The 27,695-nt window shown below is 38.0% G+C and overlaps 1 protein-coding gene across 3 annotated transcripts; it reads left to right on the top strand.

Annotated features, from left to right (window-relative positions):
• The first annotated feature begins 22,568 nt into the window (after positions 1-22,568).
• Positions 22,569-27,410, top strand: LOC145120069 (squamosa promoter-binding-like protein 1). 3 transcript variants are annotated; one of them, XM_079055856.1, is made up of 12 exons: positions 22,569-22,933; positions 23,237-23,876; positions 23,954-24,135; positions 24,215-24,354; positions 24,427-24,753; positions 24,868-24,942; positions 25,016-25,123; positions 25,235-25,352; positions 25,434-25,575; positions 25,656-25,806; positions 25,882-26,418; positions 26,800-27,410. In XM_079055856.1, the coding sequence occupies exons 2-12, from the start codon at positions 23,338-23,340 to the stop codon at positions 27,232-27,234; spliced, it is 2,754 nt and encodes a 917-aa protein (XP_078911982.1). In that variant the 5' UTR covers positions 22,569-22,933; positions 23,237-23,337; the 3' UTR covers positions 27,235-27,410. The 3 variants fall into 3 exon arrangements, with proteins under 3 accessions (XP_078911982.1, XP_078911981.1, XP_078911980.1); XM_079055855.1 differs by having other exon boundaries at positions 22,569-23,043; positions 23,116-23,876; XM_079055854.1 differs by having other exon boundaries at positions 22,569-23,876.
• Positions 27,411-27,695: the final 285 nt, after the last annotated feature.

The raw sequence follows: 27,695 nt of genomic DNA, 5'->3' as shown, positions 1-27,695 counted from the left end.
GGACCCTCTGGTCCGGTCATAGCTCGTTGGACCCACTGGTCCGGTCATAGCTCATTGGACCCACTGGTCCGGTCATAGCTCATTGGACCCACTGGTCCGATCATAGCTCGTTGGACCCACTGGTCCGGTCATAGCTCATTGGACCCACTGGTCCGGTCATAGCTCTTTGGACCCACTGGTCCGGTCATAATATCACATAGTATAGTACACAGCACAAATCACATAGTAATGCGTAACTCAAGCAAGCACATAAGACCCTCTGGTCACACCTAATTACCACTCTAGGTAAAGTATAGTGAGAAGACTCACCTCGGATGACGAACAGATCCTATAAATGTTGCTGGTACACTCCGGCTTCTATCACTAAGCCAAACCCACAAATAACCCCATTAGGATATAAGACAAACCTTCGCATTATTAGGTCTAAATATGGTCCACCAATCCGGTCCATAAATAATCCAAGCCCAATGGGCCCACCAAGGCCCAATACCAAATGGGTTCACAAAAAGTCCTCTAATGGCCCAACTATGGCCCAATTTTCCAAATTGGGCCCAAACCCTCACATGGGCCTTACCCTAAAGCCCATCTAAATATTCTAGTCTACATGACTGCTCTTGGATGGCTCATCAATGGCCCAAACACCAAAGCCCAATAAACAGGCCCAACTCAAGGCCTAAGCAAAAATTAGGGTTTTCACATAAAATGACAATTAGGGTTAAGTGTTTCTCACTTAACCCATTAAGGACTTAATCCATTAAGTCCCTTACCCTACTAGATAAATGATATGGTGCAATTGGGCTTAATACACAATTCAATCCCCAATGGCCCAAAAGTGGGTCCAATAAGTCCAAACCCACAAACCCCAAAATTAGGGTTTTCTAAACCCTAATTAGGGTTTCTGGCCCAATCACAAGCCAATCCACTCCAATAATAAGCAATTGGGCCAACTAGGGTTCACTATGCCAAGCACCACCCACTACCACCTCAGGTAGTGGTGGTCAGTGGCGGCTCATGGCGGCGGCCACCACCTCATGGTGGTGGTGGTGGTTTTTCCCCTAATCCCTCCACCAAACATGCTAACACAAGTCCCGTTTCACAAGACATACACTTAATCATCACAACAAATACACACAGCCACCACCATCTGGCGGCTGGTGGTGGTGATGCGATGGCAGGAGGCGGCAGCCACCATGGTTGGCAGCCATGGTGGGTTTTTCTTGCCAAATACACACGTGAAATTCCCCATGAATGCGGAAATTAGCAATTCCACACGAATATGAAACCATACAGCCGCCGAGTAGGCGACAGGAGTCGTCGGAAAACGCCCTCAGCGGCCCCACTGCCACTAACGTCGGCCATTGACGTTTCCGGCGCGTACCCACAGATTACAGCGAGAGAGAGAAGAAGATAGGTTGCAACGAACTTACCGATGGCTCCCAGTCGCTCTCATCCCACGTATAACGAGCCATCTTCAACCTTGATCTCGATGGTTCTTCCAGCCGCCCTTGACGTCTCCGGCCGGCAACGGTGTTGCGGCGGCGTTACAATGGCAAGGTATCCGTTTGGAGGCTTCATTTGATCGGAAAAGCGAACAGGAAAAAGGTGCCGCTGTGAGGCTCTCATGAGGGTGGCGGCTACAGTATGCTTCCCGGTTTAGGGTTAGAGGACGAGGAAAGGAGTGCCGGGTATAACCCGTGCCTCACTTTTAAACATTCCAACTCTTTACAATTTTAGTCCCTCCTCACTAGATTTCCTTCAATATTAAGCCATCATTTACACTTTTCCCCCCTAACTCCATAATTTCATTTCATAATAACCCCAAAATTACCAAGCAGCCCCTTTTCTATAAATTATTTACAATTGCAGCCCCCGCCTTTATAAATAATCACAAAACCAATTCGAAACTTACACTTTTTAACCCCCAAATTCTAAAATTATGACAATTGGCTCCCCAATACCAACACCCCGCTAAATATTATTTATTTAGGGTTATTATTCATTAAATAAATCTTTATCTACTTATTTATTTAATTGAACGGGATGTTACACTATAGTTATTTAAACGACTAAACACTCATTTATAATACTATTTAAAATAGATTTAACGATATTTGTACTAAACTAACGTCGAAAGTAGTCAACACTAGTCTTATAACGACCGCATCGTCGATACATTTCTAATGATATATATATATATATATATATATATATATATATATATATATATATATGTGTGTGTGTGTGTGTGTGTGTATATATATATATATATATATGATTTATACTTTATTTTAATACGTAAATATGCTATTATAAATTATAACTCGTTCATACGAACTCCGTTTTTGACGTTCTTTATATCCACACATAGCTATCGACGAGATCTACAACTTTCGTTTAGACTCCGTCTGCTAATTTTGACTTTATTTTTCGTCCATATTTTTATAAAATTAAATGATTTTGCCAAAATCATAACTCTCTCGTACGAACTCCGTTTTTGGTATTCTTTTTCTCAAAATTCTTATTTTAAAGAGCACTACGATTTTCTTGTTGGTGACTTTAGCTAAAAGTCAACCATTCTCTTTGTAGCTTTTTACGTCATACATTCATTATCCGCGACTGACTTTTATATCTTATAAAAATCATATCTAATTCATACGGAGTCGGATTTCTACGAATTTATATTTTCGGGATCGGGACGATTGTGTACTTTCTAAATATATATATATATATATATATATATATATATATATATATATATATATATGTGTGTGTGTGTGTGTGTGTGTGTTTGTGTGTGTGTTTTGGCGCACTTATTTTTACAATTTACGGGCGATTCGGCTGATTTTTCCTATTTTATTATATTATAATAATCATGAAACACATAATATTCATATAATTCTTATTTATTACGTCAAATAGGTTACAATTGTTGACCCTAACTATTACTTTGGTTAAGATTATTTATCCTAGATAATCTTCTATCAAAAAAATCATTTTTATTTATTATATCTTAATTGACTAACCCGAATTTGCGGGTGTTACAATTTAACTACTAAAGATTAATCTAAAAACAATAACTAAAAAGGGTTTTTATCTGATTTTGCAAGTGTCACACCTCCAAACCAGAATGGCGGAAACGTTCGGGGGCGGAGGATGTCATGTACAGTATCATAACAATGCACAATAGTAAAACAAGCAACAACATCATCCATTGCATTAATAATATAATTTAATACAAGTGTGTTCTGTGTATAGTTTGAAAGACACCAAAATATGAATCAAAATAAAAGACGAGTCTTGAACATGCTCCGTCTTCTCAAAAACCTGGTCATCGGTACCTGTTTACTGGTGACCTGAGAATACAGGTTATTTTGAAAGCGTAGATCAGCATTTAAGCTGGTGAGTTCATAAGTATTATAGTGTCAAATGTTTGTATAAGTTTGATGAAAGTGTTTGTAAGTGTTTGATGTAAATGTTTGTAAGTGTTTTGATGTAAATGTTTGTATCTCCTAAAAAATCCTATATTTTGTACTTATAATGAAATGTAGTCTTCTACCAAGACCCGACTGTTCTGTATGTTTGTTCTTTTGTAAAAGTGAGTGTTTTTCCCAAGTATGACTATCCTTACCAGAAAATAGTTTACATTACCGTTTATGTGAGAAGATCACTATATGAATGTAATGGGAAAATGAAGATGTACTGTAGTATTGTATATAGTAACTACCGTAGTACTAACTACCTTAAACCAATTGTTTAATTAAGGTAGAATGTGATGAGATTATAACCATACTTGATTGACTAGTAAAACACGACGATCAAAGACGTCGAAATGGTATGACATTCGTCACCCGTAGACCTGCAGGTCCCACTGTAGCTAGCAGCAAGGTGTAGGATGGTCAATCCCGTATAGATCTATACACAAATTCACGCTCTTCCTCCAGGAGACTCTGTTACAAAACGTGACACAGCAGTATATTGCCATGTCATGAAGTAGCGGCTCACATTAATGTTATCTTTGTTATTGTATTTGTGTAGTGTGTTCCTTCTGTTCTAGTGTATAGTATGTTCATTCTGTTCTAGTGTATAGTATGTTCCTTCTGTTCTAGTGTATAGTATGTTCTTTCTATTCTTGTTATAGTATATTTGAACTGACTCGTGTATGAACTGACTCTTGTAAGTTTCATTGTTCTAGAAATAGTAAGTAGTAACTTCCTAAACTATACCTATTATAGTTTACTAGTAAGCTCTGTATTTGAATGACTGATCATGTTTGTACACCCTTGTTACCCAAAGGTATTGAACTGATTGAAGGTACTTTTATATCTATATACATATACATAATATATAACTAAGATTCAAACGACACTCGTACAAACTACCGATACCCTAAGTCCACAACCAAACAAGGAACAGGAAATAAAGCGAGTTATCAGTCCTAAGCCCTTTCAACCTTATTTATATAACTATATCTATATAGACATGATTTTGACAATATATAAGTTTAAAAGAGTTTTGTAAAACGATAAAGAGTTTATTATATAAAAGAGTTTTAACCATTTGAATGGTTATTGATGACTTGATGTCAGTTTATAAAATGATTTGAAACAGTTTGTTTGATAACATAGTTTTGAAGTATAAGAAATCCTCTTGTTTGACAGTTATAAATCACATGTGATTGATACTATAACTATATTGTTTTCAACTTGTATTCCCCCCATAAAAGCATTTAAAATCATTTAAAAGATAAGTTAGGGGTATGAACTCACCTGTAGTGAGTGATTCGAATGAAAGATCGATATAGGATGCCAAGTATACCAAGTGAAGTCCCGAGCACAAACAGATCCTAATAAGCATATAATAACACATATATGTATATAATTAGTGTATATAACAACTAATCATGTAAGAGAACAACCTTAGGGACTAGGAAACACATTCAATGAAGTGTTACAATCACATATGATTGTATAAAAGGGAGTTTACGGCCACACCTTAAGTGTTTACGGCCAAAGTATGATTTTATGAAGGGTTTACGGCCAAATGAGGAGTTTACGGCCGTAAACTTTTGAAGATCAAGCACTTATTGATTGTTTCATGGCTAGAAATCAAGTGTTTCTTATGGATAACTAGATGATAGAAGAGATACTCACACTTTAGAGGTTTTTAGGGTGTTTACGGCCTAAGAAACTAGTATGTGTTCTTGGTGTTCTTGGTGTTCTTGATGAAAAGATGAAGACTTAAAGATCTAACCCAAAAGAGTTGAATTCATGGATGAAATCAAAGGGTTTAACAAGATCATGAAAGATATCAAGAAACAATGGAAGAATCACTTACAAATTTGAATAGAAATGGAAGTGTTCTTGATGATACTTGAGAGAGAAATGAGCTTTCTTGACTTGAAAGTGTGAGAAGTGAAGAAATAATGAAGGAAGTATATGATATATGGAAGAGTTAACGGCTGCCAAGAGTTTACGGCCGTAAACTCTAGTTTGCGGCCGTAAACTCCTTGTGGTGGAGTTTCCGGCTCGAATGCAACACGATGAACTTTAGTTAACACATCCTAACACACAATCCTTGAATGTACTAAGCTTAGAACACTCAAACGGACCCTTAACAATGCTAAAAGATAGCAAAAATAAGTCTGACTTTTGATTGAATTGATTGGCTTTACAAGATAGAAATTTCGAGTTGTCACAGCAAGTTCAGATTAACTTAAGCACTCAACTAAAAACGATTGTAAACAAGATTAAGAAGACACTTACGTTTAACTTCGAATCCCCCTTTTTCCTATGTGTAGTTTCTAAGTATGGTCTTATTCAGTTGGTTACCAATTTAGATGTAATTAGCAGTCTTGGTCCAATTTACTAATATTTTTACCAATTCATGTACTACTATGTAATGGTCATACACAAGCAAACACAAAATTTATTAATAATGATAATTGGGCTATGTAAGATATATCTAGATAATTATCTATGGTCAAAGAAAACTAATCAAACACAATTATGATCAAATTATGTTTTCCAACACAACTAAAGTTGTTACATTTATAATTTAATCCAAGATGTGGTTAATCCTAGCTCTAGCAATTTAATGGTCATAAACTACTAGGTAAACAAGGTCATGTAATTTAATGGTCACTAAACTACACTTAACTTGAATTAAAGCAACAAAAATGAAAACTTTAACATGCTAGGGAATGATAATCAAATACATGCATAAACCAACTTCATAAAATCCAAGTATAGAAAACTAGCACATAGTATTAGGGTTCATCTACACTAAACGAAAGCCTAATATTTAGCTACTCATGGAAGAAAATAAGAACACAAGATCATAGGTATTCAACATGATCGAATCAATGCAAACCGAATGTGATGTGTAGTCTACAAATCTTCAATCTTAAACAATCTCTCCTTCAAATAGTTGAATTTTGCAGGTTTCTAGCCTCTAAAATCGAATATATCTCCAGAATATCTCCAACCCAACTCTTAAAATCGAATGAACAAATGAATATATATAGTTTCAAAAAAATCACTTCTAACGTCGTGAGCTCAGTAGATGCCACACCCCCAAACCAGAACGGCGGAAAAGTTTTCACCCGGGGTTAACCGGGTGTTTACTTGTATTCTCCCCCGAAATGTATTAAAAGTACATTATAAAGTATTTGAAGGTGTATAAAAGGGGGTATGAACTCACTTGATTGAAGTGGTTGATTTGAAGTAGTCGAGAGAAGAATCGAGCAGAACCTCGACTCGAGAGAGCTGAAATCTCGGGATTCTCGGGGATCTCGGGAGTGTAGAACTTCCTTCGGGACTCGAGTATGAAAAAACGGGGCTTCGGGAAGGCTTATCGAGGTAATTTCGCAGAGTAACAACACTTAGAAGGAAAGAAATGAGCACCAAACTCGGCACCCTTAAGCTGCTATTTATAGGGGTAGATTTTGGGAACTCACGTCGTGAGTTTTGGATTCTCACGTCGTGAGGCTTAGTCAGCATGATCCTCTTCGACGATTTGACGTGGCTGAAACTCTGGAACCCATAAATCACGAGCTCACGTCGTGAGCATAGTTCCTCACGTCGTGAGGCTAAGTCAGCCTCGGATTTTGTGTCCCCAACTTGTAAAATCCGTAACTTTTGCGTACGAGCTCCGATTTCGACGTTCTTTATATGCACGCGTGGGTGTGAAAAGGCTCTACAACTCTTGTTTAGACTCCGTCGGCAAATTTTGACTTTATTTTTATTATATTATTTTTAACAGGACGGACCTGGAAAAGTTCGTTTAAATTCCATAACTCCTTCGTCTGATGTCCGTTTTCGTCAGACTTTTTACTGTGGTATTCCTATTATCGGGGACTTCAACTTTCGTTTAGGTTGTGTCGGCTAAAGACCGCTCGATCTCTTCGAGTTTTTAGCTGTCTACTGCTAGGTCAGAAACTTCGAAAAATCATAACTTCCTCATACGAAGTCAGATTTGGGCGTTCTTTTTACGTAAGTTCACGGTTTTGGGATATCTACGACTTTCATTTAGATACCTAAGGCTAAAAACTATTGTATCGAAACTTCGCGTTTTTACGTCTATCCGTATTGCCGGTTTTGTCGGGAATCTTTAGAATGGTCATAACTTCTTCGTTATAACTCGGATTTTAGTGTTCTTTATATTTTTGGAAACCTTATCACGATATCTATCACATAAGGTACTAAAACGGAACTTTTTGAACGTTTCATTTTCGATGATATTCTTATTCCTTCACAAAAAGATTACAAGACTCGACTTTTAGACATTATATTGACCTGAAATAACGGGTTGTTACATCATCCCCGCCGTTAGAGGGAATTTCGTCCCGAAATTAATTACAAAGTAAAAGTTCAGGGACTATGGAAGAGATGCGGATACTTCTGCTGCATCTGATCTTCTCGCTCCCATGTGAATTCAGGTCCCCGCTTAGCATTCCAGCGGACCTTCACTATTGGTATGCGACTCTGTTTAGTTCGTTTGATTTCCCTATCCATGACCTCGACGGGTTCTTCCACAAAGTTAAGATTTTCGTTAAGTTCGATTTCGTCGAGTGGAATCACAAGAGTTTCGTCGGACAAACACTTTTTCAGGTTAGATACGTGAAACACGGGATGTACTTTGTTAAGCTCGATCGGAAGTTGAAGTCTATTGTAACATCCCGAAATTTAGGTACAACTATTTAGCCCTTCTTTTATTCAAAGTGTCAAGTTAAGCCCTTAAGAGGAATTGGTAGCAAATGAGTACGCTGGGCGTACTCAAGAGTACGCTGCGCGTACTCATGCGCTTATTTTGGACGCGGACTCGCCTGAGTACGCTGGGCGTACTCAGGGTTACGCTGGGCGTAATGTGTCCAGGTGCAAACCCTAATTTCTGACTTGTGCCCTATATATTGGATGCTAAGGCTCATTTCTCAGCCTCCATAGCAGTGAGTAAAACCCTAAGAGAGAACTTTTCATCGTTCTTAGTGAGTGTGTGTGATTTTGGAGCTAAAAGTGCCTTGGTGTGCTAGTGAAGAAGAAGGAGAGGAGTTTGTGGAGACTAGAGTTTGAAGTGCAAGTTTGGATCTGAGATCTACAGAGGAAGGAGCTGCATTTGGAGGTATAAAGTTCAAAACTTTCCTCTTCATTTGGTTTGTTGCTTCATGGACCATTTTAGGGTTAAAAGTCCCAAAGGTGGAGACTTTATGAGCGTAATGTGCTCCATGGACCTAGATCTGTCCCCTTTCAGTGGTATTTGTGTTTTAGATCCATAAAGTTTCCATCTTGGTCGTTGATATGAGGACATGCTAGAGTTTTGAGCTTTCTAGGGCTATAAGTGGTATATTTTGGGTGTTAGTGACTTGTTCAGCCATGCAAAGGCTTAAAGTCATCGACTTTATGGATTAAGAGGTTTAGAAACGGTCAGATCTAAAAGTTGGATGTGAGTCTTAACTGTTTAAGACCTCAAGAGCTAAAGGACAGAAGCTGGGAGTTACGCGGGGCGTAATCCCAGTACGCGCAGCGTAAGGGGTCGCGCACCCCGTTTCTGTGAGGACGCCGGGTACGCCCAGCGTACATGTTTGGTACGCGCAGCGTAACCCGGAGGGTTGATTTTTGTTGACTTTTAGGGTTTGGTCAACTTTAGGGTATTGGAGCCATGGGAGGGGTAAAATGGTCTTTTACCCTTCTGAGAGTACTAAGAGGAGGAATAGTCTAGCCTTGAGAGATGTATTGATTTAGAGTGTTTATTTCATATGATTAGGCGGAGGCTAGACCCGATTTTACAGAGTTCGAGCTTTACCGAGTTACCCGAGGTGAGTCTTCTCACTATACTTTACCTAGAGTGGTAACAGAGTTATGTGACAGAGTTATTGTATGCTATCTATGTGATTTGTGGCACAGCATTATTTCTATGTGATTTATGCTGTGTGTATACCAGAGTTAGGACCGGAAGGTCCAAAGATCTAGGACCAGAGGGTCCACAGAGTTAGGGCCCAAGGGCCCACAGAGTTATAGCCTCGAGTGGCTAATGTGTGTTATGTTCTATAGTTATGTGCCAGTGTATTTGTAGGCTATTTATGTGTTGAGATTTATTGTGATATGTGATATGCATGATCCAGAGTTATCAGAGTTAGGACCTTTGGGTCCATAGAGTTAGGGCTAGAGAGCCCACAGAGAGTTGGGACTGGAGGGTCCCACTGAGACACACTGACCAGAGGGTCAGCAGAGTCATAGCCTCGAGTGGCTAATATGTGTTAGAGTGGTATTTTGGGGAACTCACTAAGCTTTATGCTTACGGTGTTATGTGTTATGTGTTTCAGGTACCAGTGGTGATCGCGGGAAGGCGCCGGCATGATCTGTACACACACCCGCAGAGTTTATTATGATTTGATCTTGGGATTTGTAGTGAGATAAAATTGATACATTGTTTTTGAAAGCAATTGTGGATGAATTTATATGGTTTTAAAAAGTGAAAAATTGTTTTGAAAATTTGGGTGTTACATCTATAAGCCACTGGACCAATCCTCGAAGTAATTTCGAAAGGTCCAATATACCTTGGATTTAGTTTTCCACGCTTCCCAAAGCGTATCATGCCCTTCCAGGGTGAGACCTTCAGTAGAACGCGGTCACCAACCTGAAATTCCAAGGGTTTTCGTCTTTTGTCGGCATAGCTCGTTTGCCTATCCCTCGAGGCTTTCAGACGTTCTCGAATTTGAACGATCTTTTCAGTTGTTTCTCTAATGATCTCCGGACCAGTGAGAGTGCTATCAGGGACTAGACCTTTTGCCAACTGTGTGTCGCCTACTTCTGCCCAGCACAGAGGTGATCTGCACTTACGGCCGTAAAGGGCTTCAAATGGAGCAGTCTTGATACTAGTATGATAACTGTTGTTATAAGAGAACTCGACTAAAGGTAAGTGAACATCCCACGCTTTACCAAAGTCGATTACACATGCTCGCAACATGTCTTCTAGGGTTTGGATCGTTCTCTCACTCTGTCCGTCAGTTTGTGGGTGATAGGCTGTACTCATATCCAACCTTGTGCCCATGGATTTTTGCAAAGTTTGCCAGAATCTGGAAGTAAATCTACTGTCTCTGTCCGAGATGATAGACGTTGGCACTCCATGAAGTCGCACGATCTCTCGGATGTAGGTTCTCGTTAGTTTTTCCATCTTATCAGTTTCCTTGATCGGTAAGAAATGAGCAGACTTGGTTAGTCTGTCGACGATCACCCAAATGGTGTCATGACTACCCTGAGTCTTGGGTAGTTTTGTTATGAAGTCCATGAAAATCTGTTCCCATTTCCACTCAGGTATTTCGGGTTGATGGAGTAGACCTGAGGGTTTCTGATGTTCTACTTTTATCTTGGCGCAAGTCAAGCACTTGCTCACATAGATAGCAATTTCTGCTTTCATGTTTGGCCACCAGTAGAGTTGTTTGAGATCCAGATACATCTTATCTGAACCTGGGTGTACGGAGTATGGAGTCTTGTGTGCTTCGTTCATAACTATCTCTCTGAACCCACCAAACTTTGGTGTCCAGATTCGGTTCATGAGGTAGCGCACTCCGTCACTCTTGATCTCTAGATTCTTGTCCATCCCTCTAAGGGTTTCACCTGTCGCGTTTTCGGGTTTCAAGGCTTCTATTTGAGCTTCCTTGATTTGTGTCGATAGATGAGAATGGATCGACATGGTTAATGACTTCACTCTTCGACCAGAGTACTCCTTACGACTAAGGGCATCAGCCACCACATTGGCTTTTCCCGGATGGTAACGAATCTCACATTCGTAGTCGTTGAGCAATTCGAACCAACGTCGTTGTCTCATGTTTAATTCCTTCTGGTCGAATATGTGTTGAAGACTCTTGTGGTTTGTGAAGATGGTGCACTTGGTACCGTATAGGTAGTGCCTCCAGATTTTCAGAGCGAAGACTACAACTCCAAGTTCTAAGTCATGAGTGGTGTAGTTGACTTCATGTGTTTTCAGTTGTCGTGAGGCATACGCAATAACCTTTCCTCGCTGCATTAGCACACATCCCAACCCTTGATTCGAAGCATCACAATACACCACAAAATCTTCGATCCCCTCTGGAAGAGAAAGAATGGGTGCACTGCATAGGGCCTGTTTCAGAGTTTGAAATGCAGCATCTTGCTTTACTCCCCAGTTGTAAGGCACACCTTTCTGAGTTAGGGAGGTAAGAGGTTTTGCGATGCTGGAGAAATTGGCGAATCTCCGTTGGTGTAGTTGGTGCAGACCAATTTTCGATAGCCTTGATCTTAGATGGGTCCACGTGGATTCCTTCTTCGCTGACCACGTGACCTAGGAAGTCCACCTTCCTAATCCAAAACTCGCATTTTGAGAACTTCGCATAAAGTCTCTCAGCTCGTAATGTCTCTAAGACTTGTCTCAGATGTTGGCCATGCTCTTCTTTAGTCTTTGAATAAATGAGTATGTCATCTATGAATACTATCACAAATTTATCCAAGAATGGACGACATACCCGATTCATTAAGTCCATGAATATGGCCGGGGCGTTGGTTAGTCCGAACGGCATCACTACAAACTCGTAATGCCCGTATCTTGTTCGGAAGGCCGTCTTGGGAATATCACTCTCCAGGACTCGCAGCTGATGATATCCCGATCTCAGATCGATCTTGGAGAAGTAGTTGGCTCCTTGGAGTTGGTCGAATAAGTCGTCGATTCGTGGTAGGGGATATCGGTTCTTGATGGTAAGTTTGTTGAGCTCTCGGTAGTCGATGCACATCCTAAATGATCCATCCTTCTTTTTCACAAACAACACTGGTGCTCCCCAAGGCGAGAAGCTCGGCCTGATGAATCCTTTGCTGAGTAGCTCATTCAGTTGGCTGGATAGCTCCTGCATCTCTGCTGGGGCTAATCGATAGGGCGCTTTGGCTACTGGGGTAGCTCCGGGAGTCAGATCGATTCTGAATTCGACTTGTCTCGCGGGTGGTATTCCTGGAAGATCTTCGGGAAAAACATCGGGAAATTCGCATACGTCAGGCACGCTCTTGATGTCCTGGACTTCGCGTTTCACATCCACGACATGTGCTAAGAACGCGTGACATTCCTTGCGTAGGCACTTCTGAGCTTGGATACATGAGATAATACGAAGAGTGGTACTGGGTTTGTCACCATAGATTATGAGGGTTTCGCCGGTTGACAGATTAAGGCGAACGGCCTTATCGTAACATAAAATGTCCGCACGATGAGAACTCAGCCAGTCCATGCCTATGATGACATCGAAACTCTTAATCGAGACTGGCATGAGGCTGATTGGAAAGGGGTTATCGTTTAGAGTTAGGGTACAGTTTAAGTATATCTCCTTAGTGCCTTCTGTTTTACCGTTGGCCATTTCTACTATAAATGGTTCACTTAATGATTGGGGTGTTTGTTTCAGCAGGCCTTTAAAATTATGACTCACAAAACTCCTCTCCGCTCCACTATCAAACAAAATGCATGCATACGAGTTATTGAGAAGAAACGTACCCGTAACAACAGTGGGGTCTGCAACGGCTTCATCCTGTCCCATTGCGAACACTCGGCCCCTTCCGCCGGTATTCCTGTTGTTTGCCTTCGGGCAGTCCCTGCGGTAGTGTCCCGTGGCTCCGCACTCAAAGTAGGCGCGGCTTACTACGGCATTAGCAGTGGGGGCGGCTTGTTGGGCTGGCTCCTTGCATAAGCGGGCCGTATGCCCCTGCTTATTGCACCTGGTGCATTTGAAGTCACTGCAAGGACCGTGGTGGTGGAAGCTGCACTGGGTGCACTTTGGGAATCTCCCACTGTATGAACTTGTGGGTGTAGTGGTGGCAGGAACAGTAACGGCATGAGCTGCTACCACTTGTTGTTTCTTGGGGTTCCCATGTTGGGTTTGACCCCTTCTTTTGTTCCAAGGCCTTCCCTGGCCCTGTACCTCCTTTGATGAGTCGACAGTAGCTACAACAGTTCCCTGTTTGACTCCGTGGTCGATGAGTCGTTGAGCCAGGCGCTTAGCGCTGTTGAAAGTGATAGGGTTGGAGGCCAAGACGTGACCTTGAATCTGGGGTGACAACCCCCAAATGTACCTCTCAACCTTTTTCGGTTCTGGGTTGACCATGGTAGGGCACAAGGCAGCAAGGTCGCTGAACCTGGCCGTGTAGGCTACTAGGTCAGACCCAATCATCTTCAGATTCCAGAGCTCTTGCTCTAGCTTTTGTATCTCGCCCCTTGGGCAGTATTCCTCCAGTAGTAGAACCTTTAAGTCCTCCCAACTTAAGGCGTTGGCGACGGTGAGAGTCACAGACTTCACATGGCTTTTCCACCAAGTGAGGGCTCGATCAGTGAGGGTGCAAGCGGCGAACTTGACTTTGCTTGCTTCCTGACAAGAGCAGATCTCAAAGACCGTTTCGGTCTTTTCGAACCATTGCATCAGTGCAATGACTCCCCCGGTGCCATTAAAAGTTTTTGGCTTTGCGTTGGAGAACTCCTTGTAAGTACATTCCCTTACTTGACCATGACCAGTGCCATGGTTGGCATGATTCGTGCTGCTACCGGTCCCTCCATTTCCGTTGGAGTTTATTTGCGAGAGGGCGGCGGTTACTGCTGCTGTGATAGCAGCCTGGACCATAGCCGGATCATAAGTTGGTGGTGGAGGTGGTGGTGGCATCGTGTTCGGCCTGGGTCTTAGGTTTGGACGAGGAGGCATCGCGCTGCCAAGAATTAAAAATGAAAGGTCATTAGTTTTGATGGTTGAGGGTTGAATGATAATTAGTTAAACTATCTTCAATAGTCTAAAATTTTTGGTTTGACCTACACAGGTTTTGAGTTTGATTCACAAATACGGTTTGAATAGAAATAGATCAACTCATGAGTTCGAAAGGAATGCACATAATTAACACACGAAAGAGATATGTCATATATATATTAAACATATGGTTGTGTTACATCCGAAGTTAGAACAAAATGGACCTTTCTAAAGGTCTCCGATTACAGAAAGTTAAAGAAAGTAAGACTTTTAGCCGATGGTCCTATTCTATATCAAAATTTGGGAGTCGGGCAAGTACTACTTGCGATGTGGTTTGCGCTTGGAGCTTGACTCCGTGTCTGATTGCTTGGCCCTCATGAGACGCATGTCGAAGGTGGCTTGCTGCTCCCTCATTTCTCTTATCTCAGAGAGGGCTGTGTTTAGCTGGTCTCGGAGTGTGTCGGTGTGGAGTTGGGCACTCTCCTGCAACCTGTCCAGGCGACGGATATCGGTTGTGTTACCTTGTATCTCTACGTCGGCTTCGCGAATCCGGTTCGCTTGGACTCATGATTGGTAAGCCTGATTGGCAAGTTTGCCTACCATAACTGGGAGTGCTCGATCAGCTGAACTTCCTCCGCTGACATTGTAGAAGTCCTGACACATACCGTAAGGAGGACGCAGTCCTTGCTGCTGGCTCCAATGATGGATGTGGCTTCCCCAGACGGGAGTTGGTCCTTGGAAACCTCTTCGAACCACAGGAGGGCGGATGGCTGGTGGGTTGATTACTTCTGGTTCTGAGTCTGTCCCATCATAGCCTTCCTCTTCCTCTTCCTCCATGGGTTCCTCATCCTCTTCTAGGTCGTCTACAATCCATCCCTCGTTACCTTGATTGGGGTAGTAGGGGTCGTCGGGGTGATGGAATCCAGCCATTGAGTCTATACAAGAATAGGGTTAAGAATTGACTATAAGCTAAAGCATGTAAAGTTTACCCTTAAGTTTGACGGTTGAAGATTCTCAAATACTCCCATAGTATTCTTAATGATATGCTCTTGGTAAGTTTTAAATTTGTTGTCCACTGCAGACACTCCTTGGCATACGTTAGTCGGCTCTTAGACAAATATAGTTGATCAGGCTATATTCATCCCAGTTCCGATTACATGTCCCAAGGCATACCTGCACTGCACAATTTATTTATAATACTTCTATATTGATCTATTTATGACACTGTTATTAGTATGAAACGAATGCAGGCTTACTTTACAAAAATCAAATAATTTAATTTTTCAAAGTATGACTCTTACTCAGAGTGTTTTTGCCCAGTTGTGTTTATAGTTGTATACCAAAAATGGTTTTGATATACTTAATTCGCTATAAACAATGCTCTGTTACCAATCTGTCACACCCCCAAACCAGAACGGCGGAAACGTTCGGGGGCGGAGGACGTCATATTCAGTATCATAACAGTTCATAGTAAGGAAAGTACACACCACCATACATATAAAGGTTTCAAAATGTTTACATAGTTGTATTTGTTACATGTCCAAAAGATAAATACATAAACATCTTTCAAAAGAAGTAATTAACATCGGAGCATAAATCCCCAAAAGTTGGTTTCCAAACCTGCTTAGCGGTTCCCTGAGAATACAAGTTATTTCAAAGAAAAAGTGTCAACATTTAAGTTGGTGAGTTCATAAGCGGTTTTGAGAAAATGTATGCCATTCCAAAGTTTGTTCGTGTTTTCCAAGAAAATCCCTTATTTTCTTATAAAAGTGTGAAATGCATATGAATGTTCGTGTTGTGAATTGTAAATAGTTGCACCAGGAAAATCCCTTATTTTCCTATTAGTTGATTGTTTTAGATGCAGGAAAAACCCTTATTTTCCTAACGTAACAGGCAGTCTCTAATGACCAAGACCGAAAATCGCAAGCAACCGACGTGCTTAAAAAGTTGAGGCATAGTTTTATATAGTAAAACTATAAGAAGATCGCACTTGTTAGATGAAGAGTAGTTTTAATAACTATTCGTTCATAAAATAGGAATACTATAATAATTGGCTATCCGGTGAGTTTTATAACCATACTAAACATAATATGCCTGTAGCGACGGTTTTCTGGCGTCGTATCGTTTACACCAAACTGTCACCCAAAGGACTGTAGCTAACAGTCAGGGTGTGAGATCATGACTTCCCGTATAGATCTATACACATTTGACATGCTCTCCAAATGGGAGACTCTGGTTATAATCGTCAGGACTTTAAGTTGTACCTTTTCGCAAAAAGGTAGCAGTGAAGATGTCTCACGGATTCTCAACTAAGTCTGTATTAGAATGATAGTTTTGTATGAAATGTTTATCCTCTTTCACAATGTTTGACAAAGCATAAATCATAAGTTCTTTAAATGCATAAAATGGTTTATCAAGGATGACTACCCTAGATACTATGAATTTTGTATAAATATAGTGCATTTTGTATAAATATAGAGCTTTCTGTATAAATATAGTGCATGCAAAATATAACAAGAGTTTTCACGTTTTCACCCGGGGTTAACCGGGTGTTTACTTGTATTCTCCCCCGAAATGTATTAAAAGTACATTATAAAGTATTTGAAGGTGTATAAAAGGGGGTATGAACTCACTTGATTGAAGTGGTTGATTTGAAGTAGTCGAGAGAAGAATCGAGCAGAACCTCGACTCGAGAGAGCTGAAATCTCGGGATTCTCGGGGATCTCGGGAGTGTAGAACTTCCTTCGGGACTCGAGTATGAAAAACCGGGGCTTCGGGAAGGCTTATCGAGGTAATTACGCAGAGTAACAACACTTAGAAGGAAAGAAATGAGCACCAAACTCGGCACCCTTAAGCTGCTATTTATAGGGGTAGATTTTGGGAACTCACGTCGTGAGTTTTGGATTCTCACGTCGTGAGGCTTAGTCAGCATGATCCTCTTCGACGATTTGACGTGGCTGACACTCTGGAACCCATCAATCACGAGCTCACGTCGTGAGCATGGTTCCTCACGTCGTGAGGCTAAGTCAGCCTCAGATTTTGTGTCCCGAACTTGTAAAATCCGTAACTTTTGCGTACGAGCTCCGATTTCGACGTTCTTTATATGCACGCGTAGGTATGAAAAGGCTCTACAACTCTCGTTTAGACTCCGTCGGCAAATTTTGACTTTATTTTTATTATATTATTTTTAACAGGCCGTACCTGGAAAAGTTCGTTTAAATTCCATAACTCCTTCGTCTGATGTCCGTTTTCGTCAGACTTTTTACTGTGGTATTCCTATTGTCGGGGACTTCAACTTTCGTTTAGGTTGTGTCGGCTAAAGACCGCTCGATCTCTATTTCGAGTTTTTAGCTGTCTACTGCTAGGTCAGAAACTTCGAAAAATCATAACTTCCTCATACGAAGTCAGATTTGGGCGTTCTTTTTACGTAAGTTCACGGTTTTGGGATATCTACGACTTTCATTTAGATACCTAAGGCTAAAAACTATTGTATCGAAACTTTGCGTTTTTACGTCTATCCGTATTGCCGGTTTTGTCGGAAATCTTTAGAATGGTCATAACTTCTTCGTTATAACTCGGATTTTAGTGTTCTTTATATTTTTGGAAACCTTATCACGATATCTATCACATAAGGTACTAAAACGGAACTTTTTGAACGTTTCATTTTCGATGATATTCTTATTACTTCACAAAAAGATTACAAGACTTGACTTTTAGACATTATATTGACCTGAAATAACGGGTTGTTACAGTAGAATCCGTGTCTGGCAAGGAATTTGGCTTCCGCGTATCTATCTTCTAGAATGACGCTCCTCACGCCGTGAGATTGTAATGTTCGCGTCGTGAGTTTGGTTTTTTGCTAAATTCTTCTTCTTTTAAACTCCGCTAAGCTCCTGTTTTAGCTATTGTCCTTCCAAGCTCCAATATTTATCACTTATGGTCCTTATTCTTCAAGAATATCATATTTAGCTACAAAATGTAATTTAATTTTAATAAGTATCAAATATATTTGCAATTAACCAAAATATTACTTAAAATGTATTAAAATAATGCCTAAATATATGTATAGATATGACAATATCAATGATTGATTAGCACGAGAGCTAAGAGCTAAAGATACCTAAGGGGTGAACCGGATATAAGTTGAAGCTCAGGGGCAAAGCAACTTCAAGCTGAAAGGCTATTTTTTGTATGTATTGTATGTGTATTGTGGTATGTGGTATTTTGAGAAACTCAGTAAGCTTTGTATTTACCGTTGTGGATTAAATGTTTTTCAAGTTGTGTTTCTGGCAGTGGGAAGGCTCCAACTTGACCTTGACACATGTGCATCTCCTATCTATTATGTTATGTAGCTTCCGCATTTCCGAATACATTTTACCGGTTTATCATGATTCGAAACTTTTGTCACTTAGATTTTTATGAAAAATAGTTTTGGAATGTTTAATTTATATTTAAAAGATAAAAATTCTTCGTGTAACTTTTTAAATTATAAATTTATTATATCTCTTGAGCTTTTCTTATCCAAATACATTGGTATTTTATAGTCTCAACAAAATTATGCCTAATTAATACGAAGCGTTTTAGGTTTTATTATTATTATTATTATTACTAGATTATATTCCATGTTAAACGCGGGGAACGCATAAAAACATACAAATGTCTACCGATATTGCATAATAATTATAAAAAAATTATGGTTATTGGTATTATTGAAATGTGTAAAAGATTGAAATCGATAAATATCTATAATCGTTGAAATATATCTTTATATAAAACATTTTTTGTTTTATTAGTTGAATGACATTTCTCGTCACATATGGTTATGATATTGTTATATAAGTATAAGTGTTCTAATTAGACGTTCCTTCCATAATAAGGTTACTTAATTTAAGCCTATATTAACAACCAATATACCGTTTTTTTCACTGCATTAAATATTGACATCTATTTCATTTATTCAAATAAAGTCATAGAGTATAATTTATGGAATGTTAAATGTTATATGAATTTAATTTTAGTATATCATCAATGTAAATTCTTTTCTAAATCATGATTGGTTTATTTTAAATTGATTATGAATATAAGTGCTAGCTTTTATGTTTGTTATTATTTATTTGGTGTTCGCAAGAACTTTGCATTAGTCCTGTCGCAACTTTGAATAATTTTAGTATATCATCAATGTAATTTGGTATATCTTTCAATTATATGAAATATCAAATAATGACATTTCATTACTATTGTGCTAATTTAGTTTATATATTGCATTTTTGCTAATTGTACTTACAAATCTCCTAATATCTTATAATTTTTATCTTACTTTATAATTTTTCATAACTATACTATTTTCAAGATTGTCTGTCTTAATAGTTTTTTTTCAGTCTATTCAATTTTATATTTCGTTGTACAACATCATCGTTTGTATGTATTCTGAAATTTCATTTTAAAAATGCTTAATGTTTACATCTTGATATTTTTTTTTAATAAACTCGTCTAATAATTATGGAATATATATCTTGTTTTAATTAACATTTACTTCCTTCACTAAATTAAATTCCTCATTAAACGGATATATTTTGCAAAGTAATAATTATAATGGGGCAACATTATCTAAGGCATAAATGCTTGATATACTTTTGGAGGGAAAAAATCGGGATCATTAAAAAAATTTATATAAAGAAAATACAAATTTAAATTGGGTGAAATTATGGATGAAATTACTGACGAAAATTATTTTGGAGGAATTGTATTTTGTAAAGTATAATACTATGACAAAATTCGAAATATGTATATTGTTGTGTAAATTTATAAATTTTATTGTTACTATATAAAGATAAAACAAAGTAGGTTGCTATGTTAAACAAAAAAAAAAAATTCAATGAACGTATGTAACTAAAAAATGGAATTTGAAGATGATAATTTAAAACTTAAAGTATGAAGACATGTGATAAAAAAAAATGTGTGAAAGAGCTCTAACCATATTTGACCAATTTGTTAGTAAGAAGATCATAAATGGACCCTTAATGATCAAGGGATTATTTCCTGTATGATAAAAGGTGAATTCTATAATTTGTGGATTCGAAATGTTTTAAGTAATGCTAAAATAAACATGTATATTGAAGTGTAGATGAACATGTCATTTTCATGCAAACGACATGTTTTATGGTATCATGTAGAAAAATACTTTAGAAAATAAAATGTTTTAAACACATATACTTAACTTAGATCCTGATCAACCAGGTTCATCAACCGTTTCTCCCTTGAATTTTCAATAATCACTTTTATGGGATTAGTCGACACAACTTGACCAAGAAAATATGGAGAAAAATAAAATAAATGGTTGTTGTATTATAGATGTGTAATACAATAAATATTTATGTGTAGATAAGGTAGAATGTTAAAATAAAATCTTACCAAATACAACATGAGTGTCGAGATTCCTGGCTATCAAATCCTAGAAAGTCACAAAATTATAAGGATCCACCATAATAGCAAAATCATTTGATACACGAACTTTGGTTGTTTTGTAGAAATTATTCTAATGCTTATGATCAACCAGCATGTAATCTCCTTCATTTTTGGTCATACCAAAACTACTAATTTCCCTTAATGATTCTTCAACAAAGAAGGCTTCAACGAACTAATGAGATTTTATTTATTGTTGCTTATAGTGTCATTTAAGTGAAAAAAAATTGATTAAGTTTAAAATTTAATAAATTAAAAGCAACATAATAATAAAAAGAAAAAATTATACCTACTCGTCAATTAAAATCATGTCCAAGTAGCTGAACATGTTTGAGTTGTTTTTTAAGTTTGCTTCCAAAGCAAAAGTACTTGAACACGAATGTTTCAGGTTTCCTTAGATGCATCGATGTCAACAATCTTATCAAAGACGATCTCATCGCGGTTGTTTTGTGTCATGGGTGTAAAATGAAAAAGAAAACAATTAGAATTATAAAGAATTTTTATATGAAATAAAAGGGACATATAAAGAGGTATGATTCATAAAGTGGTATGAAAGCTATTATAGCTGCCAACAAAATTGTTTCCATACTTAATTTCAAAAGATGCATAAATAGATTATATGTTATTTCCTATTAAATCAACCTAAAAATGTAATAGGATCATACCAAAATATTTTAAAATCATACCAAAATTAACCGGATTATTATGACATAATAATTAAAAAAAATCATAATCATCTCTAATATATAAAAATAACATTTTCCTAATTAGTGTCAATGCCAAAGATCGTTAAGTTTTGTTTTGTTAAAGGTACATAATATCTTTTCCTGTTTATTTGAAAAGTTTCAGAAAAGTAGTTAACCGATTTCATGTAATTTGTGACAAAGAAAATCGAAATATATGAATACATATATTTGATATAGGAACAAAAAAATAATCGGAAAAAATATAAAAAGTGAAAGAAGGTATTGACCTTCTATTGCACAACAGCGAAAGTTTGAAGCAAAGAATGATAATTGAAGTTATAGACAATAAGAATGATGTTGTAGAAGAAGGTTTGAAGAAAAGCAATGATTGAAAATAAGTGTGAGTCGCGGATTCAATGATGAATCGTATATGTATGTGATAATTTGAATATGATTTTTTGGTATTAATGGTTTCCTAATTAAAGCGGATTTTATATTAATGGTTTACTAATATAAACAAATTTATATTAATGGTTGATATTAATTCCTTAATTGAAATAGTTTGTTACTAATATGTTTTTAAAGTTGACCATATTAAAACCTTTATAACCGGAAATTCAAGATTTAAAATATGGGAAGATTTGATTGGAATTATATACATTCCATTTCAACGGATGTAAGTTAATTTTGTTTGACAATTGGAAAGCTTGTATTAGAATTAAATATATTCAATTTGGGGAAGATGATGTCAACAATTTGATCTAAGGATAGAAAACATAGGATTGAAATACAATGAAAAGGCCTAGATTGTTTAAGATGATGTCATAATGTTTCTCTTTTAATGATATTTAGAGATTATTTAAAAAAAATTATATGCAAGATAAAGTTAGGCCAAAAAATAATAATCATATAATAAGATTAAAATTAAGGTTAGGTTCATCCATTTTATCACCCTTTTCTTTCTCTTTTGAGATGCAATTTTGTTTGTTTTCACATTAAGTAGTGGTTATACTTATACATTCTTAATTCCTTTATCATAATAAAGACTCTGAAAGTAAAGAGATTAAATAAAAGAAAAAAAAAACTAAAGATTCTAAAGTTTGTTTACACATGATGTATCAACATTGTCCAATAAATACAAAAGTAAATATAAAAACTACGACATATGTCATATGTCCTGTTTATTCACAAGGACATTGCACTATGTGATATGCCCTCGAACCACAATAGAATGGTCTCCATCGACATGTCCTACAACCAGTTTTCTTTGGACACATACGTCCTTCAACTTGATCCTCTTCCCCACTTTTTTCATTTCCCCCCTCCAAATTACCCTTTTCTTGCAGCTTTCCTCCACCGTCCCCCACAACTCCGTCACCATATCGCCGGCGATCTCCCTTCTTTCTCAATTCCATCTTCAAGATCAACAACTCCTTAAGACTAAACCCCTTTCCTTGTTTTTCTCCATACGAACTAAAAAGATATCAACTCCAAGTAGTAGTTGTTGATGCCTTGATGAGATGAAAGCTCTGTCCTTTTCTGATTTCAGGTAAATTCGTACTTTTGAAGGGGTTTCCTAGCTGGGTTTTTTTTATTGTGGCATGTGGGTTGTCGTTTGGCTTCTTGGATGTGTTGATGTACTGTTTACGTGATATTTAGGTAGGTACGAAATGATCCTAACCAAGAGAATTTCGTTTCTGCGTAATAATCTAACAAAAGTTGCTCTGTTAGGATTCTTAGTTCATAGGTGCAGTTCAGGATTTGTTTGAAGGAAATTGAGAATCTTTTCTTTTGTTTGGTTGGAATTTCCCCTAAAAAAGATTCCTTCTTTATTTTACGATCAATTAAGCAGATCCAAAATCCGCTTCCATGAAGTTGATCTTAAGATCGTGAAATCCCCCCCTAAAAAAGAAGCCATCTATTTGGTTAGTTGTGAGCTGTGAGTTTTGATCAATGGAGGCTAGATTTGGGGGAAATCCTCATCATTACTATGGTCCCGTGGTTCCGGAATTGGAGGGTGTCGGAAAGAGAAATATGGAATGGGATTTAAACGACTGGAAATGGGATGGCGATCTGTTCACTGCCACCCCATTAAACACAATTCCATCCGATTGCAGAAGCAGACAACTATTTCCTGTTACATCAGGTGGCTCTTCATCTTGCTCAGATGAAGGAAAAAGGGAATTGGAAAAAAGGAGAAGAGTTGTGATTCTTGATGATGATGAAGTGGGAGGTCTTAACTTAAATCTTGGAGGCCAAGTGTACCCTATAACAGAAGACGATTTGGAAAGATGGGAAGGGAAGAGTGGCAAAAAGACTAAAGTAGCCCCAGCTTCATCAAATCGTGCAGTTTGTCAGGTGGATGATTGTCAAACCGATTTGACGGGTGCAAAAGATTATCATAGAAGACATAAAGTTTGCAATTTGCACTCCAAGGCCACCAAAGCATTGGTTGCAAATGTGTTGCAAAGATTTTGTCAGCAGTGCAGCAGGTCAGTTTCTTGTTTGTTAAAAACATTTTATTTTTTTTTATAAAATTAATTCTGGTTATGATGTATAATGTGGGCAGGTTTCATGCACTTGAGGAGTTTGATGAAGGAAAGAGAAGTTGTCGCAGGAGATTAGCAGGACATAACAGGCGAAGAAGAAAGACACATCCAGAAAACACAGTTAGTGGAGTGTCGCTGAATGATGAAAGAAGTTGTAGTTATCTGCTTGTTAGTCTCTTGAGGATACTCTCTAATCTACAATGTAAGAAGATTTTATCATGATGTATTAGAATTTGAGTTGTTTATATATATATATATATATATAGTTGAAAATTTTGCAGCTAATACATCGGAGCAAAACAAAGATCAAGATTTGCTGAGTCATCTATTGAAAAACATCGCCAGTCTTGCTGGTAATGTGAATGAGAAAAACTCATCTGGAATGGATGCTGGAACATCTTTTGCAACGACCCCTGAAAAGGTGAAAACTTTTTATTGACATTTAATTATCCGATGGAGATATGTATCTAACTTATAGGAGGAGTCTGTGCAGCCTGTCAGACAAATTGAAATTGTGAATCCTTTAATGGTGGATAGAGGGACTCCAGCTGCTTGCCAGATCACATATCCGTCAAACAACAAAGCTCAAGCTCCCATTGAAGTTGAAGCTAATAATGGTGGGATGGAGGGTAGAGTTGGAAAGATGAAATTGAACAACATTGATTTGAACATGGTTTATGATGAATCTCAAGATGGTATGGAGACAGCTGAAAACATAGACAATGTGCCTTTGTGGTTACGTGGACACCCTCCTCAGACAAGTGGGAACTCTGCTTCAACAGCAACACAGTCACCATCCAGTTCCAGTGGGGAACCACAGGTATAAATTTTATCTTTTTAATTAAATGCCCTCATCATCCCCAACATTGAAAATAGCCCCAAAAGTTTGTTGCCTCTTGACCAAGTATTAAGAGTTTGTTTTTTTTTTTTGCAGAGTCGTACAGACCGAATTGTATTCAAGCTATTTGGAAAAGATCCTAATGAGTTGCCTCTTGTTCTCCGGAACCAGGTACAAAAACTTTTGTAGACTTTGGGTTTTGGTTATTTTTAGATCAGATTCACTAATTCTGTGTAAATTTCAGATTCTTGACTGGTTATTACACAGTCCTACTGATATCGAAGGTTACATTCGGCCTGGATGTATCATATTATCAGTTTATCTTCGAATGGACAATTCCTCTTGGGATGAGGTAAAATTTTTCATCAAGATGCCTAAATTTTGTTTCTGGAATTCAGTCTATTCAGAAAAAATCTTGTTATGATGGATCAAACAAACTTACAAGTGTTTTGTTATGATGCAGCTTTGCTATGATTTGAGCACTCATTTGAGGAAGCTTTTGGATGCTTCCAATAATTCTTTCTGGAGAACAGGATGGGTTTATACTAGGGTTCTTGATCATGTTGCCTTTTCTTGCAATGGTCAGTTCTTGTCTGTGTTTACATGTTTTTAATTCTTTCTTCTTTTCACTTTAACTCATCCAAAATTTTCATGTGTTACAGGTCAGATTGTTTTAAACACAGCTTTGCCAAATAAACGCCATAGAAACTCCAGCATCTTGAGCATCACACCCATAGCAGTTTCTGCATCTGCCAACACTCAATTCTCTGTTAAAGGCTTCAACATATCATGGTCAACCTCAAGGTATCTTTCATGCTCAAATAAATGTCTTAATGACAAAATAAGGGCAAGCAAGTAATTTAATGTCAAAATTCGTGTTGTAGGATGCTATGTGTGCTAGAAGGGAGTTACCTTGTTCAGACAAGCTGTTCAGACTTGTTAGATACAACAGATTCGTTGATGAAGCATGAAGACATCCAGTCCCTTAGCTTCTGTTGCTCTGTACCTAATATTTCTGGGAGAGGATTCATAGAGGTGAGGTTCTTTTGTTTGTAGTTAATTGAATCTATCTTACTTAAATAACCTTTTGGATTGTGTGTGTTTGATTAGATTGAAGATGATAGCCTCAGCAGCAGTTTCTTTCCATTCATAGTTGCAGAAGAAGATGTTTGCTCAGAAATTTGTACACTGGAGAGTGATACAGAAACGGAGGCAAGAAGAGGGGCATTGGAGTTTGTAAATGAGATGGGGTGGCTTCTTCATAGAAGTCAGTTAAAGCTGAGAATGGGTCCAAATACAGATGTTTTCTCGTTTAAAAGATTCAGGTGGCTGATAGAGTTTTCAGTGGACCATGATTGGTGTGCTGTGGTCAACAAACTGTTGACCATCATCTTGGGTGGGAGTGGGACAGTGGGAGTAGATGATCATGATGGCTCGGTTGAAGCTGCTTTAATGGAAGTTGGGTTGCTCCACCGAGCCGTGAGGCGAAACTCCAACCGCATGGTTCAGTTGCTCTTGAATTACCACCAACAAAATCTGTTTAAAGCAGATGCTGTGGGGCCTGGTGGATTGACTCCTCTTCATATTGCTTCTGGTAAAGATGGTTCAGAGAGTGTTTTAGATGCATTAACAGATGATCCTCAAATGGTACTTTTCTTTTTTTCTCCACTTACAATGCCATAAAAATAATATGTGTGTTTTGACGGTTTTCTTGGATTTTCTTCTTCTTAAAGAAAGTTGTTAACTAACTTTTTATGAAAAATATTTTGACCTCGGGGATAAAGGATTTTCTTGGGTTTTCCTTGTTCCTGAAGGTTAACTAACTTTTTATGAAATATTTTGACCTCAGGGTTTTTCTTGTTCTTGAAGAAAGTTGTTAGCATCTTTTGACCTCAGGGATGAAGGGTTTTCTAGTTGTTACCTTTTTTGAAATGTTTTGACCTCTGGGATAAAAGACATGTGCTTATATTTTCTTGTTCCTGAAGAAAGAAAGTTGTTAACATTAATAAAATCTTGATTTTGGTTCAGGTGGGACTGAAAGCATGGAGGAACTCTCGGGATAGTAGTGGTTTGACACCTTATGATTATGCATCAATGAGAGGCCATTATAATTACATTCATCTGGTTCAAAGAAAGATGAACAAGAACAGATCAGAGAAGGGGCATGTGGTTGTGGACATGCCTCCTCCGGTGGTGGCTGAGCAGCCCCATAAAGTCACCGGATTCGAAACAGAGAAGGCTGTAGTGGTGGTGGTACAGAAATCGTGCAGCCGGTGTGAGCGGAAACTGTCATATTATGGTGGTGGCCGGTCTTCACTGGCAATATATAAGCCAGCAATGCTGTCAATGGTGGCAATAGCTGCAGTGTGTGTGTGTGTGGCTTTGCTGTTCAAGAGTTCACCTCAGGTTATGTATGTGTTCCAGCCCTTCATTTGGGAGAGACTCAAGTATGGAGCAAGCTAAAGCTAATACAAGTCTAGGATTTCAATTTTTTTTCTTCTTCTTTTGGATATAATTTTATTAACGAAGATGATTATGATCGTTTATATATATAATATATTCTGACTGGAAAATTTATGTGTAATGTGTATATGTCTGTATTGATGTTATTCCATCCAAATACAAGCTTTTCTTCCATAGGTGATTGGCTTATACGATTAACTTTTTATATTTGAGGTAGGGTCAATTTATATGTAACGTGTATGTGTCACTTTTTATATTTATAGCATTTATGTTTGTAGTTCAGACTTGTTTACCAATTTCCCTGCATCCACTCATAAGGAAATCCCTCTCATAAATCTCAAAACATCATCGTTACTTTGTATAATTAGAAGTATTTAGATTTCTAGTGGAACCAAGTCAAATCTCCATGACTCCGTATGACATCATCTTGATCTCGTTACTTTGCTTAATAGATTTCTAGT

Source organism: Lactuca virosa, chromosome 6 (assembly GCF_052849685.1).
Source record: "Lactuca virosa cultivar CGN04683 chromosome 6, Lactuca_virosa_CGN04683_v6, whole genome shotgun sequence".
NCBI lineage: Eukaryota > Viridiplantae > Streptophyta > Magnoliopsida > Asterales > Asteraceae > Lactuca > Lactuca virosa.
This window is presented reverse-complemented; position numbering and strand designations above follow the sequence as displayed.